The sequence below is a fragment of the Cuculus canorus genome, chromosome Z (genome assembly GCF_017976375.1).
Source record: "Cuculus canorus isolate bCucCan1 chromosome Z, bCucCan1.pri, whole genome shotgun sequence".
NCBI lineage: Eukaryota > Metazoa > Chordata > Aves > Cuculiformes > Cuculidae > Cuculus > Cuculus canorus.
This window is the reverse complement of record NC_071441.1, coordinates 72656323-72674316: the sequence shown is the minus strand read 5'-3', so window position 1 is coordinate 72674316 and position 17994 is coordinate 72656323. Positions and strand designations below refer to the sequence as shown.

At 38.3% G+C, this 17994-nt stretch overlaps 1 protein-coding gene across 2 annotated transcripts in view; it reads right to left on the bottom strand.

Moving 5' to 3' along the window:
- Nucleotides 1-1545: 1545 nt before the first annotated feature.
- PIK3C3 (phosphatidylinositol 3-kinase catalytic subunit type 3) overlaps nt 1546-17994 on the bottom strand; it is an 81484-nt gene continuing 65035 nt past the window's right edge. The window contains exons 25-26 of one of the 2 annotated variants that reach the window (XM_054053445.1): nt 4414-4539; nt 1546-2323 (exon numbers count right to left, since the gene is read on the bottom strand). In XM_054053445.1, coding sequence (XP_053909420.1) covers nt 2309-2323; nt 4414-4539 — 141 coding nt within the window. In that variant the 3' untranslated portion in view covers nt 1546-2308. The remainder of the gene's footprint in view (nt 2324-4413; nt 4540-17994) is intronic. The other variant, XM_054053446.1, reaches the window with a different exon arrangement.

Here is a 17994-nt window from a genome sequence, read left to right as displayed (position 1 = left end):
TAGCTGTATCGCAGACACATCCAGACACTCTGTCAACACTCAATTGGTAAGTGTTCTACAAAATTCTTTGGAAATACACTGAAAAAATACCCAAAGTCAACAAGGAGAAACACAGATGAACACGTAGGTTGGATTGCATTCCACTGAGTCATGTTGGCTTTTCCATTTCTATTTTCCATTTACAAAGTGGCCAGTGATTTCCAGTGAAGTGAGGGTCTTCTTAAGCCTGTACCACACTCAGATACCATTCTAGTTCACATGCTACCCTTTACAACTGACTTTGTGTACAGTTTTAACCGGCTGTTGCATAGTTCAGCATACAAACAGGTCATTAATATTCATTTTAAACCATAAGACACAGTGAACAACCATCTATTAGTACTGTGTTTATGAAAGTTACATTGAACACTTTATAAACCTCTGCAAAATGGAATGTGCTGTAGGAACAGGCTGATGATGTCTTTTGGGTTTTAACAAGGAGTCCCCCTTGTCCCGTCTAGTGAACTGGTGCAGAGTGTCTCATTCCCATATTCTTCATAACTAGTCTTGGGCAAAGGGAAGAGGAATTTTTCTTCAAAAGAAGTTTTCTTCAAAGGAACTTGTGGAAAAGTCCTAGAATATGTACAGTGGAAAGAGCTGGGGATCAAGAGCCAAGAACTCAGTCAAAATGAAGTGTGGCTACATCATACAAACAAATGTGCGGGCATACAGGATGCTCCTTCAAAATAAATTAAAAAAAGATAATTTATTTTTAGAGTTTTCTTTGCATGTCAGAAAATTCCATGCTTTCAAAAATATCCTTGGAACTATGACAAAGTTCTGTATGTTGAATGAGTTCACAGGAAGTGGAGGCAGTGGAGAGATGTGTATTTCTGTCAGATTAAGCAAGACCAAAAAAACCCCACATGAAATTGATGATTATAACTTCTCTAAAGAGTCAACTGAAGATGAGAGATACCACTGTGGCTCCTCTGTAGCACTGTGTTTTACCAGCTAACACAAGCACTGCTTAACTAGGGAAAAACAGTTTCTCTAAGTCACTCATACAGAGGAAAAGAAAGACTGAATGGATGTTGTGTTCAATTAGCAAGCTTGGGTAATGTGTTGAAATAACTAAGAGCCCATCACAGCCCTAGTGGATTTTCCCCCATCAAAGCTCTTCCAGTGTTTGGTAGCAAAAGCAGTACAAAGCAAGCCTGACTCACAAATATGCATCAGATTCAGATTCAAATCAGTGCTTCTTATCATTATAATTGGGAGGGATTTCTTCCTGATTTACATTGTTATTAAAAAATATTGGAGTATAAGGGTACCCTTTGATGAGATGCACACATTTATGAAGAGCTAATTACATTGTTGATTGTTCAAAGCAGATTCATTATGAACTCAACATGAGGCACAAAAGACATCTTATGAGTGGTCTTATTCTTGCATCAAGCAAACTGAGGAGTGAAAATCCTTGCAAAAAGCCAGAAGCTATAAACATAATCCTCTAGTATGCCATGTCTCAGCAGGTAAGATTAAAAAGACAAAACAGAACACCTCAAGACTGCAACAACAAAGAGTTTATTAGCGTCAAGAATATATAATCACTGTACAGAAAACATTCAGAGTTAAAGTGTAAAATACCGAACTGCTCACTGTGCATTCCGGTTGCTGAGCTTGTTAGTGATGATTTAATTGGCTGCCTACAGCTAGCTAACTTATCAGTACTTAAAAACACTTTTGTAAGCAGGCAAGAAATGATTGTCCTTTGTGAATGATAACATTGCCCAAGGTGGGAAATAAAAGGATCATGTGAGCTACATTTAGAAGTTACTTAAGGAACGAAGTTGGTGGGAAGAGATTGCCATAGTTTTGTGGTTTTTCTAGAGAGAGGAACTGTAGCCTCACTATTGTAACTTTGTACATACTCGTGTTCAGTACAGCAATGATATCTTTTCTTAAATAAGAAAATATATTAACAGGTACAAGAATTTACCATTAAATCCAGCCTCTTCCAGTTATCTTTGGCTTGAGAGAAGTTGCTTACTTCAACATTTGAGGCTCAAGTGTTTTCACTGGAAAGAAATGTCATAGCATCTGATCCCCAAGGATGGTATAAACCATTTTCCTTTAAAAAATGCTTGGTTTTAAACCTTCAGTGAACAGAGATTCAAAAAGCTTCTCTACCTCCTGAGCTCTCAATTATGCACGCTTCCAAACCTGCAGCTTTTGCCTTCCAAAACTGTTTGGTGAAGTCCACAAGAGCTTGAGAAAGTCCCTCTCTTGAGCATTTGCTTGTTTCCACCACAGGCAGGCAAAAGGCTTATTTTCTCCAATACTACAAAAAATCAGAAAACACATAATACAGCTTTTATTCAGCTTGGTTTGCTCTCGAAGAACAAAAGTTATGTGTGTTTAAAAACATGGTGAAGAGTCAAAATGCAGGAGATATTGACAGGCGAACAAACAACGTGGAAACAAAGTGTATCTGCACCCTGACAAATGGCTTAATCCAATCTGCGCAATCCTCCTGGTAGATTTTCCCTATTTAATTTTGTCGTTCAATAGGAGGAAAACAGAAGTCCTGTCCTGAGGGAAAGAAACTACAGCTGCATTCTGGGATAGAGCAGTACTGGGACCATGGCTTGGAGATATACCAAAGCCACTTAACATTTACAGCTTAATTTGAACAGACAGCAGCCACTCATTAGTACAACCTCCAAATTGTAAACCCACATTTTAGAGGGGAGACCTCCCATCCTCCATGCTTTCACTTTTTTAATCACTACTTAATATGAGGCCAGACTTGACCTGTAAATTTACAAGATAAAAAGTGAAATTAGTCACTGCAACTGCAGACTCTCCAGGGAGAAATGGCTATCCTGTCTTCATTAGTATCAACTAAAATTAGTATGCACTTTTTCTCCTCTTGAACACTACTGTACAGCACCAGCAGCAACGTATTCTAAATATTTAATTTATTTACTTTTGAGACAACAGGTTTTTGATAACCATTAAGGAAGAGACAAGTACTATGTAAAAAGGTCTGTAAAATATCTGATAAGATAACAGAGATACATTAAAGACTAAAGGCTTCAAAACACAGCTTTGAACTGAACTCACTTTGCAACGCTGTTAAAAAAGAATACCAACCTCACCTCAAATATCTAGATTCCTTAATCCAAGAGCTTTACTTACTACACAGTAACATATATAATATGCTGATTCACAACAGTTACTATAATAGCCAGTCCTAGTAAAAGCTCTCAACTGCTGCACTAGACAGCACAGATTCCTTGTAGGCCAATTTTAGAGGCTGCGAGCAAATAAAAATCTATCAATAAACAAAAATTATGTTGAAGGGCATTTCAAATGAAAAATTGTGTGGTATTAGGCCAAAAATCTGCTGTACAGGCATGTGTATCTGTGTAGTGTTTTGGGGTTTTTTTAGACGACTTGTATCAGTATTAACAGCAAGAACTGGCAATTCGATGCAGCATTGTATCTGAAAAAACTGAAAGCTTCAACTGGTCATTGTGTAAGACGACCCCTTTACAGTCAATTCAATGACACATTAATAGTTCATTTGTTTAACGATTTACAGACTCTGTAAAGACTCCAGCAGCAAATTCTTAAGACCACCTCAGACGAAAAGGAAAGATAATGATTTTAACTAATGAAGTACTAAATATCACTAAAAGGCGTCCTACCTCGCTTTCAATATAAAGAGAATAGACATTAATTACACTTAATTTTGATGGATTTTTTAGTAAGTTTCTAAAAAGACCTTAGATTCTTAAGACTTGTCAACTGCTGATTCATTTGTCATTAGTTTTTTTTGTATCCTCCTCACACTTCTAAGGATCAAGTACTCTTGCAGGGGGAAGCCTGCAAGTGTAATAAGTTACAGAACCTGAGTGGAGGCAATAATCTGAACTCCAAAACTGGCAGAAGAACCCTACATCACACAGAGCCAAAAGATGCCTTAAGCACTGATAAAGCAATGCAGTATTGTTTTCATTTTACACACCTGATACTCAACGTAGAATGCAAAGCTAAAAGCAAATAGGTAGCAAACTCTGCAGCAGTGCATGAGGAGAGCTCAGGGCCTCAGGAAAAACAGCCTAAAAACCTCTATACCGAAACCAGCACCAGGTAAAAACCCCCAAAATGAGACAGCTGGATCAGGTCTGCATTAGTGCAACACACACTTGTGGGCTTGACTTTTACACCCCCAAATATAAATGGAATATGCAATTGTTGCCTATTGCTGTATGCACCGGCCTGTTCCCAACATTCCTGGGAGCCAGAAGCCAGGGGTTCAAATTCTTGGATACTTTTAAATATTCTGAATATGTCCTGTGATTTTAAAAACAATCATAAGTAACTCAGCATTTCCTGAGACCACCAACTGAGAAGATACCTCACCTGTGCAAACTTGTGTATCTGTTCCACCACAGCTGCAAAGAGCGCATGGACACTTTCATCAATTAGACTTTGCATATAATGGACAGCTTCTTCATCAGACAGGTCCAAACGAAACTTGTCCTGCACCTGGGACGGCAGGCGGAGATGACAAAGATGAATTCAATTGGACAGTCAAACACACACTACTCTATCCAAACTTTACAGTAGCAGACACAATAATTTCAGCTGTGGACCTTTAGTACAGTATCTTATTTCTAAGTTATGACAGATTACTGGGAATTCAGAATTTTATGCAAAATGCCTGTGGCTGTTTCACAAAAATGAGTATTAAACATAAGCTAGAAACACCCATACACTCCATTCCCCCAGCTAGTAACATCAAAAGTTGAAGCCAGGAAGTCAAGAAAAGTATCTGGACATAAGCAGAACCAAAATGCTATGAGAGAAACACTTAGCATTCACTAAACAAGAACGAAGCATCACTTAAGAAAAAAAAAAAACTTCATACAAACCAGAAAGTTGAAAAGAGTCTGGGTAACCCTAAACACTTCTGGACATATGTATCACTTTGTTATTCTAAACTTTATTTTCAGATAAAATTGTCTTTCAGAAACTATAATGTAATTAAGTAAAGAATACATAATCACATTATGCACATAGCTTGGGCAACAAACAGGATGAGTTGGAAGCTACTGTGCTGTTAGAAAGTTATGACCTGATTGCTGTTATTGAAACTTGGTGAACCCATGACTGGAGTGTAGCTATCAGGGGCTAAAGGCTGTTCAGAAGGAAAAGACCAGGAAGGAGAGTTGGAGGCACTGCCCTTTGTATTAGTCAGGACCCTAAATTTTAGGAAAAACTTCGAGCTCTTTAAGTAGGACCCCCTGGGAAATGAACCTCAAGGACAAGGGATCAAAACAGAGCTGGCAAGTATTTAAGGATGCTTACCACAGAGCACAAGAGTGCATTCTACCAACTGTATCCTGGGCTGCAACAAAAGAAGCATGGCCTGTAGGTAAGGAAGGTCATTCTCCCCAGTCTCACACCTCTCTCATACCTCACTTGGAGTACCGTGTCCAGTTCTGGAATCTCCAACATAAGAAGGAGATGGAACTGCTGGAAGGGGTCCAGATGAGGGTCATGAAGATGATCAGAGTGCTGGAGCACTTCTGTTATGAGGACAGGCTGGGAGAGCTGGGGTTGTTCAGCCTGGAGTAAAGAGGACTTCATGGAAACCTAACAGTGGCCTTCCAGTACCTGAAGGGGGCCTACAAGAAAGCTGTGGAGGGACTTCTTATAATGATACGACAAGGGGGAATGGGTTTAAATTGGAAGGGGCAAGGTTTTGATCAGACATTAGGATGAAATTCTTCAGGATGAGGGTGGTGAGGCATTAGCACATCTTGCCCAGCAAAGTCATGGAAGCCCCCTCCCTGGAAGCATTCAAGGCCAGGCTGGACAGGACTCTCAGCAGCCTGGTCTAGCGGGAGGTGTCCCTGCCCATGGCAGGGGGGTGGAACTAGATGATCTTTAAGGCCCCTTCCAATCCAAACCATTCTATGATTCTATGATAGATAGAGCCAAGGAAATCTACCCTGTCAAAACTGACCTTTATACTGCACATGAGAAGAATTTAATTAACTTTCATTATATCCACAATCCAGTTGGCTGGAGACACTGCTACTCCTTACGCTGTTTTTTCTTTTGACAGCAACATATTTTAACTACCAGCAATAATGCGTTTTGCTTAGTATTTGCAATTTAAAAGCTGAATGCACCATAATTAAGAATACAGCAACAACATCTATACTTTCCACTTTCAGCCTTGGCAAAGCCTTGACCCATGAATATTTACAAAGATGCAGTAGATGCCTTTCAGTGAGTTCCAACTAAGTCCATGGCAATTGTTCAGGACTGCTCCAGATGGCAACATCTCACAAGCACCGTTAGCACAGATATTCCTTTGGCAATACTAAAAAAATCTGCACATCGTTCTGGCAAGAGCTTTAGGTAGAATTAAAACAAAAAAAAAACCCAAACCATTTTGCTTTACAGGAGGCAAGTAAGTTTTGCAGACGTGCTTTACTCTTTACAACATTTATGACAGACAGATGCATATATAAGCATTTTGGACGAACTTAAACAATCTGATGCATGGATCTGAGGAATTGCTATAGATACCAATACACCATTTTCTAAGCTTTCTGAAGTGCTGGCTGTGCACCAAGGTCTGCACGAAGGAACGGCAAATATTCAGGCTCCTTCTGAAAAACAAAAAAACCCTCACATTTTTGGGAAAACAATGCTAACTTTGGGTGCCCAATTTGGAGAACCATTTGTACTCCTAGCAAGTCTATGATTTCTCACAATTATGGAGTCTAAGATCCCAGCATTCTGTAAATCCTATCCCCAAAGTTGTGTCCAGAGAGGCTTAGACTGGATATTGGGAAATATTACTTCACCAAAAGGGTTGTCAGGCATTGGAACAGGCTGCTTAGGGAAGTCGTGGAGTCATCATCTCTGGAGATATTTGAAAGACATGTAGATATGGCGCTTAGGAACATCATTTAATGGTGTACTTGGCAGTGTTAGGTTACTAGTTGGACTTGATGATCTTAAAGGTCTTTTCCAACATAACCAATTCTATGATTCTTAAAGTTTAAAACTTCTAGTTACCTTGCAAAGTAGTGCTGATCACAATATGAAAACTGCCCAACAAATTCCTATTACTAACAGGAAATTAATTGCTGCCACCTAATCATGTACTTTATTCTCACGGACATAATTTCAAATGATGCGAGGTCTTGTGGAGACCATCAAATCCATCTACTTCAGTCTCCTGCATAATGAGCTAGATAAAACTGCATCAAACAATTTTGCATCAACTTTGTAACTTCTGTTCTAACTGTGACAATCTCTTTACAGAGTCCTTCTACAAAGACAGACTACTTCACATTCTGGCTAAATTGTTTCAATGATTAATTGCCCTATTTAACTATTGTGACTTATTTCCTATCTGAATTTGTCCCATTTCCATCTCAAATGGTGGAGCTCATTAAAGCTTTTCACATTAAAGAACTGTCCATCAGAAAACTCTCTTGTGTAGGTAAATGTAAAATGTTTAAAGTTGTTTCTTAACCTTCTCCTGGATACGACTAGGGAGATCGACTGCAAGACAGAATCAAGTCTTGCCTGACCATCTTCCATGCATTTAATTTTTTTAAGCACTGACGAAAATTATTTCAACCAAAAAAGCCAAATTATTTCAACAACATTCTTAACAAGGCGCTATTACTGAGATGATGCTACCTTCTCTCCCTGTTTTGTATTATTTCTGTGCACCAAGGATACCATATATACAACCATATATATATAGTAATAGCAAATTACTCTAAGATTTCAGCTCAGTGTTACTCCACATTCTTTTAAAAGGCAATGTACTTCAGAACAGCGCCCTTTAGTGCTACTATAACAATGTTGGCCTGCCAACTATGTAAAGGTGACACTGCTTCACTCAAAATAATTTTGTAACTCTGCTGTCGATACACTTGAAGTAAGTATAAATAGATGTTTTTTCCCTCAATTTCCCCTCATAAAGAAGTTTGATCAACACAAAACAATAGATTAAGCTGAACAGGTTCCAACTCTCAAGGAAGTACCAGCCTTTGTAAAGCCTTTGACACAGTCCCCAACAACAACCTTCTCTCTAAATTGGAGAGATATGGATTTGATGGATGGACGGTAAGGTGGATAAGAAACGGGTTGGATGGTCGTATTCAGAGAGTAGTGGTTGATGGCTCAAAGTCCAGATGGAGATCCGTGACAAGTGGTGTCCCTCAGGGGTCATGCTGTTTAATATTTTTATCAATGATATCGACAGTGAGATGGAGTGCACCCTCAGCAAGTTTGCGGATGACACCAAGCTGAGTGGTGTAGTTGCCACACCAGAAGGACAGGATGTCATCCAGAGGGACCTGGACAGGCTGGAGAAGTGGGCCTGTGAGAATCTCATGAGGTTCAACAAGGCCAAGTGTAAGGTCCTGCACCTGGGTTGGTGCAGTCCCCGCTTTCAGTACATGATGGGAGATGACATGATTGAGAGCAGCCCTGCAGAGAAGGATTGGGGGTGCTGGTGGATGAGAAGCTCGACATGAGCCGGCAATGTGCGCTCGCAGTCCAGAAGGCCAACCGTGTCCTGGGCTGCATCAAAAGCAGCGTGGCCAGTAGGGCGAGGGAAGTGATTCTGTCCCTCTATTCTTCTCGTGAGACCTCATCTGGAATACTGTGTCTAGTTCTGGAATCCTCAACGTAAGAAGGACACGGAGCTGTTGGAACGGATCCAGAGGAGGCTACAAAGATGATGGGAGGGCTGGAGCACCTTCCATACGAGGACAGGCTGAGACAGTTGGGAGTTGTTCAGCCTGGAGAGGAGAAGACTCAGAGGAGATCTTATAGCGACCTTCCTTTACCTGAAGGGGCTACGGGAAAGCTGGAGAGGGGCTGTTCATAAAGGCTTGTGGGGATAGGGCCAAGGAGAACGGGTGTAAATTGGAGAGGGGCAGATTTAGGTTAGGCATTTGGAAGAATTTCTTCACTATGAGAGTGGTGAGACACTGGCACAGGTTGCCCAGGGAAGCTGTGGCTGCCCCATCCTTGGAGGTGTTCAAGGCCAGGCTGGATGAGGCCTTTGGCAGCCTGATCTGGTGGGATGTCCCTGCCCATAGCAGGGGGGTTGGAACTGGATGATCTTTCCGGTCCCTTCCAATCCAAATTATTCTATGATACTATGATACCAGGGAGAGATTTATTTTATTTGAAGGCTAACAGTGAATTTCTATCTTCATAAGAAACATGATGAGAAGGAAGTTTCTCCCGCATATGTTTGAGAAGTCTGATAGCCAATGAAGCACACAGTAGTATCCAACTGATTTTAGTAGACTATTCACAATCTTGCAATTATGCACAAGCATAAATACTTCCCAAAATTAGACAGCAGACTTCTATCAGATCCATTTTCACACTCATAGAAAAGGTGATGTAATAAGAATTCAGCAAAATTGCTAACTGTAGTTTAAAAAGACCAAAATTTCCCTGTAACAATCACATACATACTCCAGCAATCTTCTAGTTTGTTCACAGAACAACTTCTCAGAAAGTCTTGCAGTTACTGATATTAAGAAATAGTTTCATTCTATGGAATTACCCATAGAATTTAAACCCACTTCTCATCTTCTCCAGGACGACTGGCACACTGATTTATATGTAAAGCAATTTACCCACGGTTAAATCTTAAAATCAGTTCGCAATTAGCAGCAGCATCAAATGCTGTTGAGTCCTAGGTCTCTGCATGAAAGTTTTTCAGCACTGCAATTAATAATGACTGCTGCAACCTAGCTGAGAAGAAACGCAGTAAGATGACAAATTACCCCTTGAGCAGCAACAAGATTAATATACACTGACTTATGGTTCTTGTAACAAACTCAATAGTAATTCTTACTTGAAATCTCTGAGTTCCAAGGTAAACCATGTATTTTGAAAGCCAATGGCTTTTCACAGAGGAGGTGCAATTAGGAAGGGACTGCTGCCGCTGCAAAAAGTGTATTTATGGGGGTCATATTCTGATGAATACACTCATTCTATGCACTTAAGAACATCTGCCACGGAGTAGGCACACTGGTTAAGCTTTTGCTTTGCTGCCAGAAAGGAAAGTTTTAACCTCTACACAGTATATACATGTTGATTTTAAACGTCAGGTCTCAACACCAGAACTGAGGGATGGAAATGGTGGATAAGGAACTAGAGCATTCATGAAGACACTGACACTAAACTTCAAGGTTTCAAGTTGTTGACTTCCTCCCCCAGTAGTAGTAATAAAGCATAAAAGAACAGTTATATGAACCTGCATGAGCAGAAATTCTATCATATTGCAGTTAAATTTGAAGTGTCTTGTAAGAAAGCTGCTGTTAGCTAACATGGCAGAATATTGTGCAACCCATGCCGGTGTCTCACCACTCTCATCGTGAAGAATTTCTTCCTAATGTCTAATCTAAATCTTCCCCTCTCCAATTTATTGCCATTCCCCCTCGTCCTATGACTACAAGCCTTTGCAAACAGTCCCTCCCGAGCTTTCCTGTATACCCTTTCAGGTACTGGGAAGTCACTATAGGGTCACCCGGAGCCTTCTCCAGGCTGAACAATCCCAACTCTCTCAGTCTGTTATATAAATTATAAATATTGTTATAAGAAAATCAGAACATCATAAGAGATAAGACTAAAGTAGAAATTAAACCATTTCATGGAAAATGCTGATATTTCCTGCCAAAAAAAACCCCAAATTCCACCGTAAAAACCTGTTTTAAAGACATGAATTTTCAAAACCTGTAAACTTTATCTATATATATATATACACACACACAAAATTGATGTGACAATTCATTATAAAAAAAGGAAGTTGTAAAGCTAACTGAAAGGGAAAGAGCATAATAGCTCCCAGAATAATGAGTTGGTGAACTTGCACTTATTCTTTGCTTAAGTGAACAAAGGGCACTGCTAAAACATTACCCAAAATGGATGAAGTACTTAAGGTTCAAGGTTAAGACAGACTTCTTAGAAATTCTTAGGAAGTGTTTATAAACTTCAGGGCATTATGTGAATTCGCACTTCATGAACATTCATAGCTATGTTTTTTGTAATTACTGAAGACAGTAGTGATACATTTTGAGTAAATCTATCACACGTATGTGTGAGAACTTTCTCAATGCCGTTTAGTTTTACAAACTAACTGCAAGTCAGTCACTTTGAAGACTGCTGGCTCCTCTAGCATTTATTCTTCCAATAACATTAAATAGCACTGCTCGTGTCTTCTATGACTACTAGACATGTAATTCATTCCGATATGGGATCGCTTATTGTGAAATCAACTACTTGAAGAGAAACTTCAGCGTCCTCCCTCACTGGGGTCATAACATGCACTGGGTGTGAGCACTGTGGCAACACCCAACTCTGAACTCTGAACAAATCTAAATCTCAGACAAAGATCAATTCATAGCCAAAAATGAACATAGTAATATTTAGTGGTGTTTTCATGATTATTTTTACTGGTTTGCCTTATAACTGTTTCCAATAATCAGCATCCAACAGTCCTGTAGCAGAAACTGGCATTAAATTTTTTGACTTAACCTTTACATTATTTCTTTTCAGCAAAATACCTTGCTTTCCCTGTTGCTTGCAGTTCAAACAACTCACTGTACAAACTAGTGAGATTCTCTATTTGCAGTAACAATAACAATTTTATTTGAAAGATTATTTCAACAACAGCTTTAGTATTTAAACTCTGGATTTGAAAAAACTGTTGTTTCTAAACAAGCCCGTTTAGGCTTCTGTAATTTTCCTCTTCTAATTAGAGGCCAGTAAAGACATTAGTCAGCATCTCTAAAATGATTATCCATGAGAATAAGGGCTTCAGATGCTGCAATACGCAAAGATTATTTTGTTCCAGCTCAGAATTTCATGATACTGGCCAAAACCTTATAATTTAATAGGAAACATGGTATAAAGCAACAGGAGCACAGGAGTATTCTTACACTTGGTTCATATTGTCATGTTTATTCCAGCTAATTTATTTATTAATTTTGAAATGAACTAACATACAGGCAAAATCAACAGACTAGAAACAGAAAAGCTCGATGTTCAGCTGTAGTGTCATCACCCATTCAGACAGAAAAGATAAACGTCTGCCAAGGCAAAATAAGCTCCATGTCAATGTGACACTTCACAAAGAATAAAACTCCCCAGAGCAGCAAGCAAATATAAATACTGAGAGAAACAGACTCTGACCAAGCAAAACTTGAGTTTATTTCATCTATAAATTTCCTCAGACATGTTTCTTAGCTCCCCCTTTTAACAAATACTTATGTTTTCAGTATATTGCTTGTATTACCTACTGCCTAAAAAGGCACATCAGGCGACAAACTAGAAGTCCTTTTCTTTCATTAACTCTAGTCTCAACTATCCATTGACTGACTCCTGGAGAGGACAAGAAAAAACAGCACAGGCATCTTTACTACATTGCAGATGAGAAACTGGCAAAATTTGCTTGAACTTTTAAAGTTAGTTCAGAAACTCTTTGTATATCTTGAGTCACATTCATCTCTGCTTCAGCTTTTATACCTGTAGAACAACAACCACTTCACTTTGCTACATTTAACGTAAAAGGAACAAAACACACCTGCTCTCTTTTATTGCTAGTTTCCAAACCATTACACTACTCATTTTCTTATCAAGGAGGATGAGACCCAGTTAATGTTCACACAGACTTGGAAACACAGAGGATTCTCTCAGCATTGCACTCTGCAGGAAGAAAATTCTGCACTCTCTTGAATGGCTTGATTTTAGCCTTTTTCTGTGTATGCCCAAAGGCACTACTACATCTCAAAGGGCTACTTTCACAAACAGCAGTTACCTACTGCTCGCTGGAAGCCAGTATTTGTGCTGCCTATGTTCATAATAACCTGGCCTGTAAATGAAAGAGTTGCAGCATCTTTGCAGCACCTTCTTTAATCAATGGCCATCTGAAACACAGCTCAGTCAATTAGGACACTGTCTTTTAATGCCTGCTGAGTTCTTTGTGTGCCAATGAATCACCGGTCCCTGATGTTTTCTAATTTAAAGGTCAAATTTGCTATGAAGGACAGACAGAAGCCATCTGGCTTTCCAGTAGAAAAATCAAACGCTTTTTTTTGTTAGCAGGTAACAATGCTGAATACATTAGCTACATTTGAAGAGTGACGGCCTATGTCTTCCTTACGCAAAACTGGCCGTATAATTGACTTCATAGTTTAGTCACTGCTATTTAAATTTATAGCTAATTTATAAGAAGTCCAACAATTAGCAATTAAGAGTTGCAGCTGTACCAGAAATAAAGAAGAACAAAAAAAGGTGTGCGTAGGGAAATCCTTATTTTACTATCAGTTATGCATTGACAAGTCAGCATATCAGCACAAAGGGCAACCCAGCCCTTTCCTGAAAGCTGAGAAGGGGAAAAGAATAAGCAAAGAATGGAAAATTTAGAGGCAATTACCTCAGAGGCCACAGAAAAGGAGAGGCAAACCAGGGAGAATCTTCTGCTACTTTTCAATTTAATTTAATTTTGTGACATTTTTGAGCTGAAGCGAGTTATCAGAACAGCCTAAATCTGAGGGTGACAGTAGGAGATGGTGTCATGAACCATGAGGTGAAGCACACTAGACTGACAGTTTTCTCTACAAACAGTATGAAGAGGACAAAAGGTGATAAAAGGATTAAATTTCAAGCTCTGCAGCTACTTTTTCTTGGTCAAAAAGTTGACAAACATTTGACTGTTAAATAAAATACCAGGAAGTAGAAGAGAGTTCCCTACGGTTTTGAGAACGCGGGCAATTTTATGTACTTGGTAATCACCATTTTCTGGGTTTTTTTCTATGGAGAAAAACAGTCATCAAAACTTTTTCTGCAACTGAAAGGTACTAGCTGATCTATCTAGGGATACTGTTTATGCACACTGAAAGTGGACAGCTACGTAACAAGTGTTTTTCCATACACTCTCAAAGAATAATTGTGAAACTTGAAAAATAGTTTTTTATTTTTTTTGCAGGCCAATGCTGACTGATTCTTTTTCAGTCTAACTTTAACTGTGAGAATTGCATCATTAAGGTCAGCACTGACTGAATACAAATGTTATGTAAAACAAGTAAGAAGGTACTTGTCAAATTTTGGTATGCTCCAAATCTGCATCTTCAAATGGAATCACTGGCCGTATCTGGTACTCTTCATACTAATAGGAGAAAAACACCAACATTGTTGTCTTTCTCTGATGAGCAAAATCAGTCTGTGTAGAGCTTGTTCTCTTTTGAACAAGAAGAATGTAAAAGTACCTTCACAGATGACAGGAACAGAGCACTTAGCTCTGCTTACACCATCCTGTGCCATAAACCATGTCAAACAGGTGTAATCAATACTTATTTTACAGAGAGTTGTACATGACATAAGGTGCTGTTCCAATTTTGCCTTGACTCGATGCATATTTCTCCCAAGAAATGTCAAAACTATTGGACAGAAATGACACCCAGACAATATGCTTTGAGTTAGATTTGAAGCTTGATTATACATTCTGCCAGTTCGCTCCTTGGGACGTCATGTTGTTACTGCAAGGTAGATGATACTTTGGCAAAACCAATCTCCACCTACAAAGATTCTGCTTTCCATTTTGTTTCTCAGGTTAGTAACAATATCCCTTAGAAGTATTTTCTGCACTTAGATTTTTCTAAGAAGTCTCATTTAGAGTAACAGTCTGAAATTCCTTAAAATACAGTATCTTAAAATTTAAATCATCCAATGCCTTACTTTCTTTTATGATCCTACTTTGTTTCCTGATTTGTCTGAACATAGGAAAGTCCACAGACTGCTGACTTCCAACCATCTTTCAGTCTAAATAGTGACAGGAAGTGACAAAAAAGAGCACAAGAAATCAAGTTATACAAAATGACATGCTGTTCTTTATTTAGATTTATTTTTATTTTACTCTGCATATACCTTACAATACCAAAGGCTACACTTTGTTTTTATTTAGAATATTAACAGGATTACAAAAATCAAACTGTCATCCTGAATCTTAAAATTTGGTAGACTACTTTCTGAAGTTTAGAAAGGGGGAACCCCAAAAGTATTTCCAAAGGTGGCTTTACTTGCTACCATGTTTTCACATCTCACCATACTTTACACCAGCAGCAAGGTACTTGCTACAACATAAACCATCTCCCTGCCGTCAGAAGTGAGGAGGATGCATCAAGTCAGTTTGTGAAGCTAAAGATGAGGCTGGAACATGAGCCTAACACCACAATGAGGAATCAAAACTGTGTCCCTTCTTTAGAGGTAATCTTTAGAATAATTAATGCCTACTTGGTACCAGCAGTACAACTGCACCTACTGAAAAATTCCAGTAACAAGGATCTCTAAGCCAAACAAATTGCTTGCTAAAATAATTGAAGCATAATATTCACTCCCTTCAATAACTATTTCTTTCTTTAAAAAAGATTTTTTTATTTCCTACTGTACAAATTTTCTCGTAGCTTAATCATAAGGCAGCATTCTGATTTATTACCAAATCTGGATAAGCGTAATCTGTCTAGTTAACTCTGTGACTTGACTTCAGTGGCCTGAGACCAGGGCCTCACCAGCTCACCAGCCCCCTAACGCAAAAATAAGGGCTCTAAAAACAGAGTGAGCGTTTCCCTATCATTGCTGTTACCACAGCAAGGAACTTCATAGCCAGCATTTTCCCTATCATTGCTGTTACCACAGCAATGATAGGGAAAATGCTGGCTATGAAGTTCCTTCCAGACTATTAAGCAGGATACCTTCTTAGATGCAGAAATGTTTGTAAATCTCCACCTCTGTCTTCCATGAAAGTGATATCACAGTTGAAATGGCTATTGACTAGACTCACACATCAAAGGTAATCTAATTTTACAGGTCAGTCCAAAATGGATCTTGAGCTAATTTGAGTCTGTTGAAATATATATGGATTTTTTGTTTAAAGCTTTAAGGAAAAAAAACCCCAACAAAAATCAATTGAGATGCTGAAAGCATTTATTCAATTTTACTACAACAAGGTACAGTATTATCTTGTTAAATGACCAGACAAACTTGCAACTCAGCCCAAGAGATGCAAAAAACCTTGTTCCTTTTTTAATTGGTACTAACAAAGCTCGCAACTGATTTGAGACAGGCTAACAGGCACTTAATATTCAAAACAAGTTTTCCAACACATTGTTTAAAAACTACAATGAGCTTTTCACCATGCTGCAATGGGTTAATATGATTCTGATCCTTGTCCATTTAGAGCTGATTCGCCAACTGTTTTTTTAAAGCTAAAAAACAAAACTAAAAATTGAGTATGGAAGAAAATAACTGCTGTCATACGAACTGTGAACAAAGTTGTATGCATCCAGTAGATCAAGATGTCAACAACTGCTTTGTGGAAGTGTCCCCTATTCACCTACTCATCAGAGATACCACTAGGACCTATTATTTTTGCACAAATTCAGGGAGTATTTTCAAAGGACAATTTTTGAAGCAAAGGACCAAATGTGAACACTTAACAGGAATTAAAAAAAAGTTGAGATATCAGGAAAAAGTGAAAGTTTACATAAAAATTCAATATATGGTGAAGGGCTGAAAAGTCTGAATTACAAAGAAAAAGCTTATGAACAAGCTTTCTTGTAATATATTACTGTGTGGGTTTTGTTTTTTTAAAAAAACAAACTGTAAGTGAACTTAGAGAATTTGGGAAAGTAAAGTATTTTCCTCTCGAAACATCTGAAGATTGAAAGTGATTTGCATTTCTTATCAAAAATACCTGCCTTACTGGTTCAGTTCTAGGGCTTTTAACATATTAAAGCCTCTGTTAAAGGACAGACTTGAACCTATCATGAGGGTAAAAGTCACAGTTCATCAAGCTGCTGTACTGTCAGAGCTCAGTATCCCAATAACTATTTGCTGCACTTGAACTAATAGATTTATAACAAAAAATCTTATGTTCTTTTCACACAAAGAGGGCACTGTTATTTCTACTATGTAGTGGAATTAAGAAGTAATCACATTGATCTAATTCATAGCTCTTAGAACTTCCTTTTCAATTTTGCTTCCTTCCGTTATCTCCAAGCAGATAAAACACAATCATGCTTTCCATAATCTCGATTTTTAACTACTGTACATCGATGAACTGTAACCTACTTAGCAGCTGTAAAAAAGACTTTCTGGTTTTCAATTGTGTATCCTGATTTGTTATTTCAAGAAAATTATATGGAAAACTTATGTAGAATAAAAGTTTGAGAAGAATCTGAAATATTAAGATGGTGCTATATTAAAACAATCCTTTACAAATATTAATGATTCTGATACCCTATTATCATTAATTAAAGAAAGCAATACAACCTTGGAGTGCACTTCTAAGGAGTTTATCAACATAAGATACAACACCAAGACACTAATAAGAAATGAGGATATTCTATTAATTGTCAGTGAACATAGGGAGTGTCAGAGATCACAAGAAAACATTCAAGGCAAGAATGAACACTATCACATCAAGCAACAGTGAAATGGACAGAGAAGAGCAAGATTGAAAAAAAAAAACCAACAAGCCTTAAACTTATTGCTGCAAACATGACAGAACCAGCACTTCTGTAATACAACAAAAGCATGTGTTTGATCTCCTAATGACTATTTCAGTCAACAACAAACTTCCCCAAATTAGCCCCTGTACTACCTGTGGATACACGCTCCAATTTCTCCCTGGATTTATTCTACATCTATTTGTACAGCTTGCAGTCTAAAGGGTTTTCCCCTCTTATTGTATCACTGAAACAAAAACAAAAAAAAAAGACTTCTCCCCATTTTTCCAATATGTAGCCAGAACTAAACATGTCATCTTTATGAAGATGAAATTCATAAGCATGAGTTGCAAGTATACCATTAGGAAGGTCTCTTCCTTCAAAAGAAGGTCTCTACCAAAACGTTGTTATTCCCATCACCTACAACTTTGTA